This window comes from Cryptomeria japonica, chromosome 9, assembly GCF_030272615.1.
Source record: "Cryptomeria japonica chromosome 9, Sugi_1.0, whole genome shotgun sequence".
Lineage (NCBI taxonomy): Eukaryota > Viridiplantae > Streptophyta > Pinopsida > Cupressales > Cupressaceae > Cryptomeria > Cryptomeria japonica.
This window is the reverse complement of record NC_081413.1, coordinates 563,668,583-563,683,986: the sequence shown is the minus strand read 5'-3', so window position 1 is coordinate 563,683,986 and position 15,404 is coordinate 563,668,583. Positions and strand designations below refer to the sequence as shown.

Genomic DNA, 15,404 nt, shown 5'->3' with positions numbered 1-15,404 from the left:
TCCTAGAGTAGTCATCAACAAATATTACATAATACAAGAATCCCCCTAGAGAGGGTACGGACATAGGTCCGCATACATCAGAATGAACTAACTCTAGAACTTTACTAGTTTTCCTAGTACTATTTTGGAATGTACCCTTGGTATTTTTACCTAGGGCACATCCTTTGCATGCCCCTGAATGATCTTGTTTTAACTTAGGTAGACCTATGACAAGGTTTTCCATTGAAGATAAAGCCCTAAAATTTAGATGGCCTAATCTTCTATGCCAAACTTCATTTGCATTAGTGGCTTCATGGATTAGGGCTAGGTTGGGTTCTGTGCACAGCTCATACAAATAGCCTTGTCTCTGTCCAATGGTCTTTGCCTTCTTGATGGAAGAGTTCTTTGGCCAAGCCAATACTCTGTTGTCCATGAATGTCACTCTGTATCCGTTATCTTCCAGTGCCGATATAGAGACTAGATTCCTTTTGATGTCGGGGACATATAGTACTCCTTCGAGCCGTAAGGATATGCTTGTCTTCAATTTGATGGTGCAGGTTCCCATTCCTCTGACTGGATGTGTGGAGTCATCTCCGATGGTTACTTCCTCATTACTCTCCTCTGTCATGGAATCAAGTACTTCTCTACACCCTGTGATGTGCCTGGATGAACCACTGTCAATCACCCATGAGTTGATCTTGTTAGAAGCTTGGCTTGTGAGTGCTGAGTAGAATACATACTTTCCAGAGTCATCTTCCCCTTTAGTCTTTCCTGCTTTGGCAAATGTAGCATGTTGCTTGGTTCTTTCCGGGCACTTTGCAACATAGTGTCCGAATTGATCACATCTGTAGCATTGGATGTGAGATAAGTCCTTCTTTGAAGTGTTCTTGCCTTGACGACCTTTTCTCTTCCTAACTGCCTTTTCTTGTTTTGCTTGGTGGAGTTAGTGTTGAGGACTTGTAGGTCTTCATCTATATTCTTATGTTTTATTCCTTTCTTATTCAGTCTAGATTCCTCTTGGAGACAGTCATCTCTTAGTCTTTCAAACTCGGGATATTTGTCCCTTGCACTGATGCCCTGGACAAATGTTTCCCATGCACTGGGTAACCCATCTAGAGCAATGAGTGTTAACTCTTTGCTCTAGATCTCATACCCTAGAGTTGCTAGTTCATCTCTTAGAGTTGAGATCCTCATGAAGTAGGCGTTTACTGTCTCTCCTTTGTTCATGGTTATATGATTGATTTCTCGCGTCAAGGCCATAGTTCGACTTGCATTTGATATCTCAAATGTGTTCACAAGTGCTTTGAGCATTTCAAAAGTTGTTTCATGTTTCTTTATAATGGGCATTATGTTATTTCTCACCCCATCAACAATAATCTTGATTACTTTTTCATTTCCTTCTAACCATGATGTTTTGTCAGGTTCGGTCTCTGGTTCCGTAGATTCGGTCTTGATAAAAGTTTCGACTTTGCTCTCCCTTAGAATCATCTTGATTCTGAACTTCCATGCGGAGAAATCATCACCCACACCAAGTCTATCTTCGAAACTCATAGCATTGGCCATTAGAGAAATAGAATGCTTGATATAAACTAGTTCTTAAATTTTCCACAAAATTGAATAGCCTCAGGTTCGATAACTTGGCTCTGATACCATGTAAATGTTATTGCAATTTCCAATTTAATGAACAAGTTATATGCAAGATTGTGTATTTAAGATTTAGGTATTATAACTATGACAATAATATTTTTGTCTTACTTTTGCTGCAGGTATGGAGGATGAACATGTATCGATTTCGATGTCATCCCCTTTCTTTTGAATGATGCATATATAGTAAGGTAGACACGATCAAGTGGCACCTTGATCGGACATGTCTTTTAGACATGTTTGACCAAGATGTCACTTGGTTGTGACTCTTCCATATGGCAACCGATCCATTCGGTGTCTACAATAACTAATCGGTGCCATTGTAAATGATAACAGATTGATATAAACACACCCGATAATGAATCGGTATCAAAGCAAACAAGCCCGATAACTAATTCAGGTCAATTCTAATATAACCCGATTATATATCAATAATGTTTTGGACATGTATTAATTGCAATTCGATAGTGAAGAGGTTCGATATATAAATCATTCATATGAAATATGTATCTGCATTACCGTCTTTCTTCATTTGATGTAAACAGATAGGTATATGGTTTTATCTGATCGATGCTACTTGAATCAACAACCCTAAGTGCCATTACTACTGTTATAAGGTGGCTTCCATAGTGCCATTTGTGTTGTTTAATGGCTTGTACAGCACCTATTTAGGTTATGTTTTGGGTGGCTTCCATAGCGCCTAGAGTCTATAATTTGAGGTGATTTCTTTAGCACCACTCACGGCTGATTTGATACATTTCTGGCAATATTATTTGCTGTTGTTGTTTCTAAAATTTCTAGTGAAACTGGATTAATTGTTTGCTGAATTTACAATGAATAAGGAGGAGTAAACATTTATTGTGGGATGCTTTGTTAAATGTTCACATTTCAGAGGACTAAACGTAACTGAGTTCTTGTCATGTCCCCTTTTATTTAAAATCTAATTTTGGCATTTATTAACCCATTTGTTCTTCCATAGGTTAATTGGATAAGCTTAGAGAGAATCATTAATTTAATATTTAGAAATGTCCAAATATTCTCAATATCAAAAGGACATTTAAATATTAAATTAAATTTTTAGAAACACTTAGTGGAATGTTGGAATTTGTGCCATTTGGGGAAAGTTATTGCAGGATGAATTTTAGAAAGTTTCCGCCATTGCAAGCAGAGAAAAATCTTTGATAACTCAATGACAACTTTTGGCAACTGCCAATTATTCCAAAGGAGGGAGTTTGAATTTGAATTTGTGCCATTTTGGAAAGTTGTTGTAGGATGATTTTTAGAAAGTTTTGTTACAAGTGGAGAAGAATCTTGGACAGCTAAATGATGACTTTTGGCAATTGTCATAACCAAATTAGCAAGAATTCCCAAGAAGGAAGTTGAATTTGGGCGCCAAAATCTTGCATGCAGGATGGATACAAATATTGTAATTTTGGTCATTTGGAGGGAATTGTTGATATCACTTTTTCTCTCATATTTGCAGATTTGCAGAGAGATTCTTCAATGGACAAAACCCCATTGGAGTAGAAGGCTTGTGGACAAAAACCCATGAGCAGCAGGTGGTCAGAGGACAGAAACCCTTTGTTCACAGCCGGCAATCTCATCCAAAGTTTGCATTTTGACTAAAAGAAGATAGGAGATTTGTTAGTTTCTTCATTTTAGTTTGCAGGACTTTAATAGAGTTGTTTAAAGTGGTTTAATGAGCATAGTTGTGTGTTTGTTATTGTTGTGACTTATTTGTGGGTGCATTACAGCATTATGCTGCTGTTATGATATTTGTAACAGACTATATATCCTGTATATTTCCATTTAGAAGTCAAACAGTGACATTGGTGATGTTTCAAGTAGTTCGGGTAAATTGTGGGAGTGACAGTTTGTGGATTTGTCTAATATTTTGGAGTTTTAAAGATTTTGTGTTGCTACTATTATTAATCAGTTTCAGACCTAATTATATGATGCTCATATCAGAAAAATCAAAATCAATTTCAATAACATTCTCTAAGGTTTCATTTAAATTGGCCTCTTATGTGCAAGACTAGCTAGCTAGTTTTGATGTTTTCAGTGAAATTTGGTATAGCATTTGTAAATCTAATTTCTAGATCTTAGAGTATTATTAAATTTTGGGTTGAGGACATTACAGTGGTATCAAAGCATGATCTTGTCAGCCTGTTGGGTATTGGATGATTTATGTGAATCATGGGTTTCTTTGATCAATGTTTAAGAGAATGAGACAGAATGACAACGCAAGAAAAAAAAATTATTGGTATGTGGAGTACTTGATTATTAAAAAATTTCCAACATTTTGAGAGTATTTAGAATGTATGGGAAGAATTATGCCTCAACATGAAAAAATTATCAGAATCTTTGAAGAGTACCAAGGTAATCCTAAAGCTTTCAAAAGGGTAATATCTTTTGACAAGTACTTTGTAAGGGCTATAGAGGAAGAAGAACAGCTGAGAAAGGATAAAGAAAGACATGAGAAGAATCAAAAGGAGTAGATTCAAGATCATCAATTGAAGGAATTGTATCTAGAGACAAATGAAGAATCAGAGCTAGGGGTTGAAGCCATTGATATTCTAGGCAATGAAAAGAAGGTAGAACAATAAGACTTTCAAGATAACTTTTCAAAGGTTTTAAAAGAGCATGCCAAATTTGGAAACAAAGTCAAGGAGGATTTGCATGAATCTTTCTCTATTAATAAATTTCATTTCAAGGATGAGGGTTTTGCTAAAAATATTTTGAGGATTTTGACATCATCAATGGAAGGCAAAAACATAAGTTATTAGTTTAATTATATTTTAAGGAATAATGGAGATAATAGTAGAGGAGAGTTATTGCATCAACTCGGTTCCATACCATTAATCATGTTTAATCATCATCAAAAGAGTTCTATTAATGAAGACAAGATGAAGGGTGCAAAGTGAAAGGTAAATATTTTCTCTCAACTTCAAAATATCTCATGGATGATGTTGTGGGATCCTGGTGTTTCAGCAAAATCCAATAGACATGTTGCTAGTAAAAAACAGTTGGTACTAGAAAGAATTTTATTAACTTTTTAATGATGGCATGTGTCAGCAAAACAATGATAAAGTCAAGGAAGAAAGAGGGTTACTTATTAGATTCGAGGGTTTCAAGATGAAGGAATGTGCCCTATCCTCTATACTCTCAAACGGTGATCCATTGATTGAATTTCATAGTAACATCATGGATAGATATGCATTTGAAAGAAATGTTTAGAGTTACAAGGATATACATGTTGAGGGTATTCCTACCTCATCAAAGGAGGTTGAGCTCATTGTTGGCAGCTTAAGGTATGCAACTAATGATCAAATTTCATATCCATTGCTTCCTCTTATGTCACCACAGAAATCTATTCATCTTGGAAAACATGCTAACAAGGGTGATAGAGTAAGGGTTATAACTCTCAGCATAGGGCATGGGGATTCTTTGATTCAAATTCAATGTTGTTTTTACATTTGAGATCCTCTTGATCTATTGAGGTTCAAAACGGTTACATGCCTTGATACATTTATTGAGTTATCCATCTCTCACATTTGGAGTGAAAAGAAATTTATGGAATTCTATGTGCATTCTAGTTGCCTTGTGAAAAGTCAATGTTCACAACTTCAGATGACTCATGGGAACCAAATACCACAATTGAAAAAAAAAACTATGGGTGACGGACAAATGGAGATAGTCACATTGAGGTGTTTGATGTTAGATAATGGTGAGGATAAGAGGAATTCTAACATTGGACAAGTTGTTGGTGTATTAAATTGCTTAGTTTTGGAGAACATGTGTACCATTTCAGGTTGTGGTAAGAAATATAGTCTTTACTTTGGTATTCAGATGTTTCCAAATAAGCATAGAACAATCTTCAATAACATGTCCCTAGGATCACCACAAGATAGAGGATTCCAACATTTCCACGGAGTTGGAAACTAATTTGTATCAGGAATTTACATAGGAGATTAAATTACCTGCTTCAATCAAGTTATCAATGGGGAGTAAGTTGCTGGTTTTGAAATGTTACAGTGCAGATTTTTATGGAGAGGTTTTCCATCATTGAATGGTTGATTCAATCTTTCATATGGCTGGTATTTCTGGTTTAGTATTGTTTCCATATGATAATGCTGATTATAACATTTTTTTATTTTGGATGGCTGATTGCAATCATGTGCACTTACATACAAGATGATATGATCACATTCATGAGTATTGCTGCCTCTAGTATAATGGGAATCCTAGTCATGGAAAAGAACATTTTCCAGTCTATGACTACTTATGGAGAGTTCTCAAAATATACATTGTTGCCCACCTATTTTACAAGGCACACATTGCTAATTTCTACTTAGTTTTGTTATTGTTGCAGTTGTCACATCATTGGTATATTGCTGATTTTGATGACTTCAGTTTTGAACGGCTGTAGATTATTGTTCTTTGAGGTAGACTCCTTGCATGATGGGGTTATAAGAAGGTTATCATTGCTAGCAACAAATACTCCAGCAATTAGAGCACTGATTTGTAAGAGATTCAGTGAGGAGATTCAAGATGATAATTATAGAGAGGCTAATGAGCTCATCTTTCACATAGATAGGATGTATCTTTTTCTTGTGCCTAAGGTGAAAAGGAGAATTTTGGAGGTAGATCATGACACACTTTTGATGGTCCATCTAGAGAAACACAAAACATATAAGCAGAGAAGAGAGAAGCTTTTCCTGATATAACTCAACAAGGGTGTCCTCAAGCACATTGGGGAGAGTATCTCATATATTTCATCATTGGACTTCCTCAAGTTCATGGTAAATGGGTCAAATGGTTGCACTTGAGAGAGTACTAATACAACATCACTCACCACACGTCCAATAGTGTGCCACCATTTCGAGTTGTATATGACTATGATGCACTGTCAAATATTGATTTGTTGTTTTCAGATGGTATGTACCTGCAGCTAATGATCTTAATCAGAGTATAGATATATTAAGATCACTAAAAGATAATATAAGGCAAGCACAGAATCAACGGAAGTTGTATCCAGATGGGAAAAGAACAAGGAGATCTTTTGAGGTGGGAGACTTACTTTTCCTAAGATTGCAGCCATATAGACAGAGCTATCTAAAGAAAAGTGGGGCTGAAAAATTGAAGCCTAAGTTCTATGCACCATACAGGATCATCAAAAGAATAGGTGAGGTAGCATATGAGTTGGAGCTTCCTCCAAACAGTTGGATCCACAACGTATTTCATGTTTCTTGTTTGAAGAAAGTTCTTGGACAGCAGATTATGCCTTCAATTGATTTGCTGCCCTTGGATGATGAAGGCGATTTGATCATGATTCCTACAGAAGTTATTGAAACCAGGGAGAAAAGATTGAGAAACAAAAGCATTATTGAATACTTGATTAAATGGAAGAATTTACTAGTAGAGGATGCAACTATGGAAGGTCTAGAGATTTTTGAGCATCCAAATTTGCATTGCTTAAGGACAAGCAATATCCAAGAGGGGGGACTTGTCATATCCCCTTTTATTTAAAATCTAATTTTAGCATTTATTAACCCATTTGTTCTTCCATGGGTTAATTGGATAAGCTTAGAGAAAATAATTAATTTAATATTTAGAAACGTTCAAATATTCTCAATATCAAAAAGACATTTAAATATTAAATTAAATTTTTAAAAACACTTAGTAGAGTGTTGGAATTTGTACCATTTTGGGAAAGTTGTTGTAGGATGAATTTTAGAAAGTTTAAGCCATTAGAAGTGAGGGAGAATCTTTGATAACTCAATGACAACTTTTGGCAACTGCTAGTAATTCCAAAGGAGGGAGTTTGAATTTGAATTTGTGCCATTTTGGGAAAGTTGCTGCAGGATGAGTGGAGAAGAATCTTGGACAGCTCAATGATGACTTCTGGCAATTGTCATAACCAAATTAGCAAGAATTCCCAAGAAGGAAGTTGAATTTGGGTGCCAAAATCTTACATGCAGGATGGATACAAATATTGTAATTTTGGTCATTGGAGGGAATTCTTGATATCACTTTTTCTCTTATATTTGCAGACTTGCAGGAAGATTCTTCAATGGACGAAACCCCGTCCGAGTAGAAGGTTTGTGGACGAAAACCCATGAGCAGCAGGTGGTCAGAGAACAGAAACCCTTTGTTCAAAGTGGGCAATCTCATCTAGAGTTTGCATTTGGACTAGAGGAAGATAGGAGATTTGTTAGTTTCTTCATTTCAGTTTGCAGGACTTTGATAGAGATGTTTGGAGTGGTTTAATGAGCATAGTTGTGTGTTTACTGTTGTTGTGACTTATTTGTAGGTGCATTACAGCATTATGCTGCTGTTATAATATTTGTAACAGACTATATATTCTGTATATTTCCATTTGGAAGTCAAACAGTGACATTGGTGGTGTTTCAAGTAATTCAGGTAAATAGTGGGAGTGATAGTTTGTGGGATTTGTCTAATATTTTGGAGTTTTAGAGATTTTGTGTTGCTGTTATTCTTAATCAGTTTCAGACCTGATTATATGATGCTCTTATCAGAAAAATCAGTTTCATTAACATTCTCTAAGGTTTCATTTAATTGGCCTCTTATGTGCAAGATTGGCTAGCTAGCTAGTTTTGGTGTTTTCGGTGAAATTTGGTATAGCATTTGTGCATCCAATTTCTAGATCTTAGAGTATTATTAAATTTTGAGTTGAGGACATTACAGTTCTGCGAATTCTACTTTGAGGATAGTATCTATTGCAATAGTTCCCAATTGAAACAAAATTCAATATTCATGTTGAGTGGAATTAATTCAATATTTCCTTTGGGGGTATTACACTTATTTTTACCATATACAGTGATTTACTTTGTGACAGTTCCATGCATTCCTCTACCAGTTGCAATGATGATGGTGACTGAAGTAAGTGCATTGTTGGAAGATTCAAAGCAATCTTTCCCTCCTTATGAAAGGAATAATCTTGATAAAAATGCTACAAAACCAAGCATACCGAACTTAATTAATTGCTTCCGCTTCCTGTGTTGATGTGGAACAATTCCAATTTTGATGGCATGTAGCTTAATACCACTGTTCCAGGTTTTTATAAGGAATGGCCTGGGGACTAGAGAATGGCAGCAGAACATCCCCTCCCCATCCCTTTTTTCCTTGGCACATTTTGGAAACATCCTCCCTTTATGGTGACCTAGGGGGGACAACCTGCTGTCCCTGTAACATCCATGGGACATCAAGACATCTACCACGGGGGTCAAATTTAACACAGCAAAACATAAAATTCTGAAAACCCCGGAAACCAGAAATATTCTAGTTTTAAAACTGCCCTGTAATTTAAATGGGCCTAAAATACCCCCTTTTTACAACACTCCAGTATCCATTACCCTTCTCTTCAGAGTAATCCAAAATCCATTTGTGCTCCAATGTCATTTAAAAAAATCAAAAGCACCTTAATGTGTACATAAAATAATGGAAACTCCCTTTTGTCACAAGCATATTTCTGTTCAGATTAAGTTAAATGAGCACCCTGCCCATTTTTAGGTTATGTGATTTCATTGACAGTACGTAACAGAAAGGCTGATCACGAGTCTATGGCTCGTTCATTCGTTAGGGTTTTGAATGAATTGAATTTAACAAAACCACTGCTTTTTGTGAAATAATCCTGTTCATCGCAATGCAGAGAATGCTCTAGTTGGGATTTATGATTTGACAATTGTCATTGTTGTCAATTATAAGCTGTGTAATATGTTCTCAATTTTATATATAGTATTTAATTTGTACATTTTGTGTAAAATATTTGGAGTCCCCAAAACCCCGTCCTAGAAACTGATAGAAACGCTAATTGAAACATGAACCCAACTGTCAATTGAGTGGCAAGAGAAAGCATGACATGGCATGGAATCTATATACGGTTTCTTTTGATAAAGGAACCCCCCACTCTGCAGATTGAATGTCGAATTAACGAGGGAGTCTCATAAACAATCGGCGTAGCTAACAATTACCGTTCACAACCAAACTATTTTGTTCCCTTTTATGAAATAAAAAATCGTAAATTCCTGTGTTGTGCACTAGCACCAAGTTAAAATAAATCAAAGAGCTTAAAACCACACCGATCCAGATTCAAATATTGGTGAGCGTGTTCTCCATTTTTCATCCACGCGTGTTACAATCCCCGGCTACATCCAGTGTCCGAAGTGCGTTACTAGAAGACCGCATACCCGACCGCCAAGAGGCATATAGAAGAAGAAAGTTAATAAAAACACATACCTTGCCCAAAACTACATCGAGCGTGGAAGGGGAACGAATGTGGCCATAGACTGCCTGCAACACCACGCTGCCTTTGAGCACGCACTTTGCCAAGTAATACGAAGACTCTTCTTTGGATCCTGATTCTGCTTCCACTTCTGCTTCTTTATCCTGAACCGCCATTTGCAATTATGCTGCCGCTTCTATTTCTGTAGAGTCATTACAAATTCCAACCTGAAATTGGCAGTGCTTAATCATGTAAGATTGTAATTTTAATTCTATGGCTTGCTTAGCACCCCACTGATATAAAAGGAAATTCCCAGCTCCAAATAACTGCAAATTCATGAGCGAGGAATTGACATAGAGATAAAGCTTGCCCTAGGCTTTTGGGTGTCAATAGAAACTACACCTGCAATCTTCTTTCCCCTTTTGTAATTTTTTAACACTCCTTGGAGGCTGTCACTTGTGAAGAGTAAGTGTGGGATTCTGCAAAGGTTCGTATGATTTACCCTGTTCCAAATTATTTGGAATGATGGTCTTTTTCTTGCCCAAACAAAATTGTTAAAAATGTGTAATATGCTCTGAATTTGGTCTGAAATGTTAGTAAAAAGAAAAAACTTACTGAATTACTAATTGTTCAGAAACTAGCATATCTATATTTTAGAAAAATCTCTGTAAAATATGAGATATACAATTGATTAGTTTGTTTAGTCTGAAAATATAGAATATCTATAAATTAAAATTAATTGTTTTACATTTGAATAATTTTAATAAATTATATAAATTTAATTTAATTCATAAATTTTTAATCATTTATAAATAAAGTATGAAGTGTAAATAAATTCAATAATAAATGATGTTTTTTTATTGAATGTTGACATAAAAAAATGGATTTGATTAAATTTGAATTATTGATAATAGAATGAGATAAATATAATATCATATTATTTAGAAGTATGACACAGCATTTGTAAAATATTATACAAATTAAAATATTAAAACTATTTACTTTAATATATTATCAAAATTGAATTTAGGCATTAATACAATATAATGTAATGTAGGTATCCTAGTGTGCATGTAACAACCTAAATGATGGCATCACTTGATGTAATGTGAATCTAATTGAATAATAAAAATTGAAAATAGCAAGCAACCATTCTTTGAGTGGGTTTATGTGAGAACTAATTTGGGATTGTCCCTTAAGGAATATCATGAACTTCATACTAAGCTTATCAGATAGGTTGTGTTTTTTATAGTCATTGTTGGTCTAATAGTGACCTTCCAGATACATCCAACAAGGTAAAGATCTCAAAGCTTATGGTATAGAGCAATAGACTAGTCACAAAAAATTGTAATAGTAATCGTAATTTGTAGATTGTAAAATTTTATATCTAAGTTCATTTTCACCTTGGATCCATAGAGGAAGTTAAAGTATAAAGCATAATTATCAAATTTGTGTTGACTAGTCATTGTCTCTTTTTGTTAATTTGTTAACTCGTGGCATTTGTAAAATCTAAAATATAAAACTTGAACTATAATTCAATCCAAATTAATGAGGGTGAAAATTGATATTGAAAATACATTTCTAAATGTTGTACATCTAAGCTGAAAATTTTGTTAATAAGGAAAACTCAAAAACTTAATATTTTTCATTGAAGTGGGCTATTCCACATAAAATTTGAAAGTGGTATCTATCCCAAATGGGCACCAAATGAAATTGGAAAGACACAAGTATTATTATGTGTAATTGGATGATTGTTGTCTTGAAAACTCAAGAGATCAAGTGCTACTCACATTGTTCATTTAGATGTTTCTCTTTTTAAACTACACACCAAAATTAATCTACCTTTGTATTCACCCGAAATTTCAAGACACCATACAACTACACACTGCAACCATGTTTAAATAGAGGATTTCCATTTTGAAAAAAAAAATTGCATTTAAAACTTATAAATTTTATTTTTTTAACTATGTTTGGTAAACTTTTTAATGTGAAACGCTTTTGACCCAAAGCTATGAATCGATGAGACCACAAACAGGGAACCTCATCCTCACACTTCACTTGATCAAACCCACACATCTAAAGACTAAAACTTATAAAATTTGATAATAATAAATAAATTGCAAATTTTTTTTGTATGAAAACAAAAAAAACTTTACATTTAAAAAATATATAATCTAATAATAATAAAGAAAATTAGATGTGTTTTTTGCATTTAAAAATTAAATTTGATAATAATTATTTGAAAAAAAAAGTTGCATTTAATTATTATAAATTTGATAAGAAAATGCATTTTTTCTTTCAAAACAAAAAAAAAATTGCATTTAAAAATTATATAATCCAATAATAAAGGAAATTAAGTTTTTTTTAATTTAAAACTTATAAAATTTGATAATAATAAAATAATAATAAAGGAAATGCAATTTTTTTCTTTGAAAACAAAAAAACTTTAATGTAAAAAAGGAGCTAGTTTTCTATAAAAAAAAAAAAAAGTCTTAATGCTATGTTTCTTTTCTTATCAAAAAAGGTTAATGGAAATCACATGTGGCATACTTTTCCATTAAGTTGATTATCTTTGTGTGTTCAATGGTTGAATGGTATTCTAAGTTAAATTTTCTATCTTTATTTTGTCTTTAGCTTTCTATGAGTGGAATTCTTGCAAGCCCAAAGGTGTTTATCCACATCATGTTGCTACTGACTAATTCAAGTACATGGATTGATAATGTTATTATATCAAAAAAAATTATATGAACAATGCAAAAATGAGATGTAACATTGTTAGTGCTAATTGTGAGAATACTAGTTATATCATAAGTAGAAGGCTTTGTTAGGAAAATGGTGGTTCAACATTGCAATAATAAAAAGGTGTTGTTGATGCCTGCTAATGGGCACTCTAGGGTTGATCCTAGGTCAAGAAAAGAGGGAGTTGAGTGGAGTAAATTGGAACCAGGGTGGGTGAAGGTAAATTTTGATGGAGCTTCAAAGGGGAATCTCGTTCTCTCGGGAGCTAGTTGTGTAGCTCATGACTCAGAAGGAAACATAATTGCAATTGATTCAAAGCAATTGGAGATAGGAATTAATAATGAGGTAGAGATACAAGCGATAATGTTGGCGGTGGATTTGGCAAAAAGACTCGGGATTGATCAACTACATCTAGAAGGGGACTCTCAAATAGTGATCAATGTTGTTGCCAATGGAGGAGCAAAGGTGTGGAAGTTGGATATGCTTGCTCATATCATCTGAATGAATTTGGAAGGTTTCAATAACTTCAAAATATCACGTGTGCCAGGAGGGAAATCAACTGGCATATTCCTTATCCAGATTGGCAGTGGAAGTGGTGGGATGAAGTGTGACAGAGGTGTGACGGAGGTGTGAGTTAGAACTGTACAAACCTTGCATTTACTCACTCCATTTTGGAGATAAGATTTTATGGTTCATTTGGGGTGAGTACTCTAGTCTGTATTGCCACCCTCGATTGTCATGGGAGATGTGCACAAAGGTTTCTTTTGTGATTGATATATGGTAGCCCCTCACATTTGTGGCCAATGCATGGTAACTGTTGTCAAGAATATGGAGGCAAATTTTATCTTGAAGGCTTTGAAGCAGCAAATGGCATTTTGGAGCAAGATCACTCTGGAGAGCCTAAAGATAATTTTCACCACGAATGACCCATTTTTCCTTGTGCAGGTGCGTTTGGTGCTTGGGTTTGATTTCCTTCTAGCAAATAAAAAATACAAGATGAACACAAATATTTCATCCATTTTTTGTGCTTGGGGGATTGAATGTGATAGTGTCCAGGAGGTGAAGTGAATAATGGAGAGGTGTGTAAAACTAGAATGGAGGCAAGGCCTGGATGCTCTTCTTGCATATGTAGTGTCGGGTCAAGGGTTTGTGACTACCTTCGGTGATTGGGTGGTTGTTACGAGCTATCCTCCATATGTACACCCCTTCATACTGTGGCGTGCTCTTGAGGATAGGAATGCAAGGAGGCATCAAGTCGTGGAAGGGTGGTGTGTAGTACGAGATTACATTATCGATTGGGAGTTGGTACTTGAGTTGGGCTTGTCGTAGGAGGAGATGGACCTGACGAAGCTGAAATTCAAACTAGCAAACTACTAGAGAGATGGTCACCATGGGAACCATAGGGTTCATGCCTCATGGGGGCTTCACTAGCTAGGTAATATTGTATTATGTGCATTCATATTGGGGGTTTAATATCCCAAAAATTGACAACAATATATTGCCCATCTGGTGAAAATAGTGGGGGTTTTAATTTGGGCTATGAAAAAATACAATATTTGGTTAAAATAGGGAGGTTTTTAATTTAGGTTGTGTATTGGGAGGGGGTGACAAAAAATGAGTTTAGGGCAATATTTTTTGAAAATAGGGGAATTCTTTGGTATGCCATGAACACGCGTGATATAACTCGGGTTCACTAAGTGAAGCCCCTATGTCATGCCTCAAGAAGGAGAGGTGTGGAGGTGCAGAGCACGCAAGGGAGGTGAAGTCGAGGCGGTGTGGCAGAGACAAGGGATGGTCGAGGTAATGAGGAACATGTTCTATGAATTGGGAATTTCTGTTCACTTTGAGACTATAATTTTGTAAGTTTTTGTCACTGTGAAATTTGTAATGTTGTACTTTTTGTAATGATGTAATCTGGGGTAGAAAAACTTGGCAAAATTTTGATAGTTCGATTGCTCGTAGGTGCAGGGCAGGGTTTGCCCATTTTGAGTAATTTTTTGTTGAAGTTGATGTATCTACAACTTTATTATTATTAATCAAATCAGATAAGTTTACCGACCAAAAAAATAAAAAGGTGTTGTTGATAGTTGTTGTATTAGGGTTAAAATCGTCACAATTAATCAGATTATAAGAGCAAATCACAAACTCTAATCTAATTAGAATTAATCCTAAATAACAATCGAATAATGTAAAATCAATTGAATTTGAGCAAATAAATCTAATTATGACTCCCTTAATCGATTTGACAAAGCTTACATTGCTCTTCTCCTTAGTTGTTGTTGAATTGGCTCTCAGGTATTGCACTGATTTCCTGCATAGATTAGCAACTATTTCGAAGACTGTGATTCTAGTTTGATTGAGAAAATGATGTTGTTTATATAGATTTTCAACACAAATGGGAAGGGATTTTGAACTCAAGTCTTGATTGATAGTCAACTGAAATTGATTGATCAATGAACTCATCTTGATTGACTTCTTAACTAGTTTGATTGATTTGTTAACAAGATTGATTGGGGAGTCAACTGAATAGATTAGCTAGTTGACTGAGTTGATGAATCAAATGATTGAATTGATTGGAGAGATAAGTGGATTGATTGATCAGTAGACTAAATAAATTAGTTAGTCAAAAAAAGATGATTTTGAGTGAAAAAGGGGAGATTGGAAAGTTAACTGAGTTAATTGATTAGTTAACTGATTTGATCAATCAGTTTGATTTTCAACATGTGTTGTAGGATTTTGAAGTTGAATTTGATTTTCATTTTCAATTTGGATTTGAACTTGGACTTGGACTTTCGAA

General features: G+C 34.8%; 1 protein-coding gene across 2 annotated transcripts in view; it reads right to left on the bottom strand.

Annotated features, from left to right (window-relative positions):
* LOC131070903 (uncharacterized) overlaps positions 1-10,484 on the bottom strand; it is a 225,433-nt gene extending 214,949 nt beyond the window's left edge. The window contains exons 1-2 of one of the 2 annotated variants that reach the window (XM_058006585.2): positions 10,271-10,484; positions 9,883-10,095 (exon numbers count right to left, since the gene is read on the bottom strand). In XM_058006585.2, the coding sequence (XP_057862568.1) occupies positions 9,883-10,044 (162 nt within the window). In that variant the 5' untranslated portion in view covers positions 10,045-10,095; positions 10,271-10,484. Of the gene's footprint in view, positions 1-9,882 lie in introns of both variants that reach the window. The other variant, XM_058006577.2, reaches the window with a different exon arrangement.
* Positions 10,485-15,404: the final 4,920 nt, after the last annotated feature.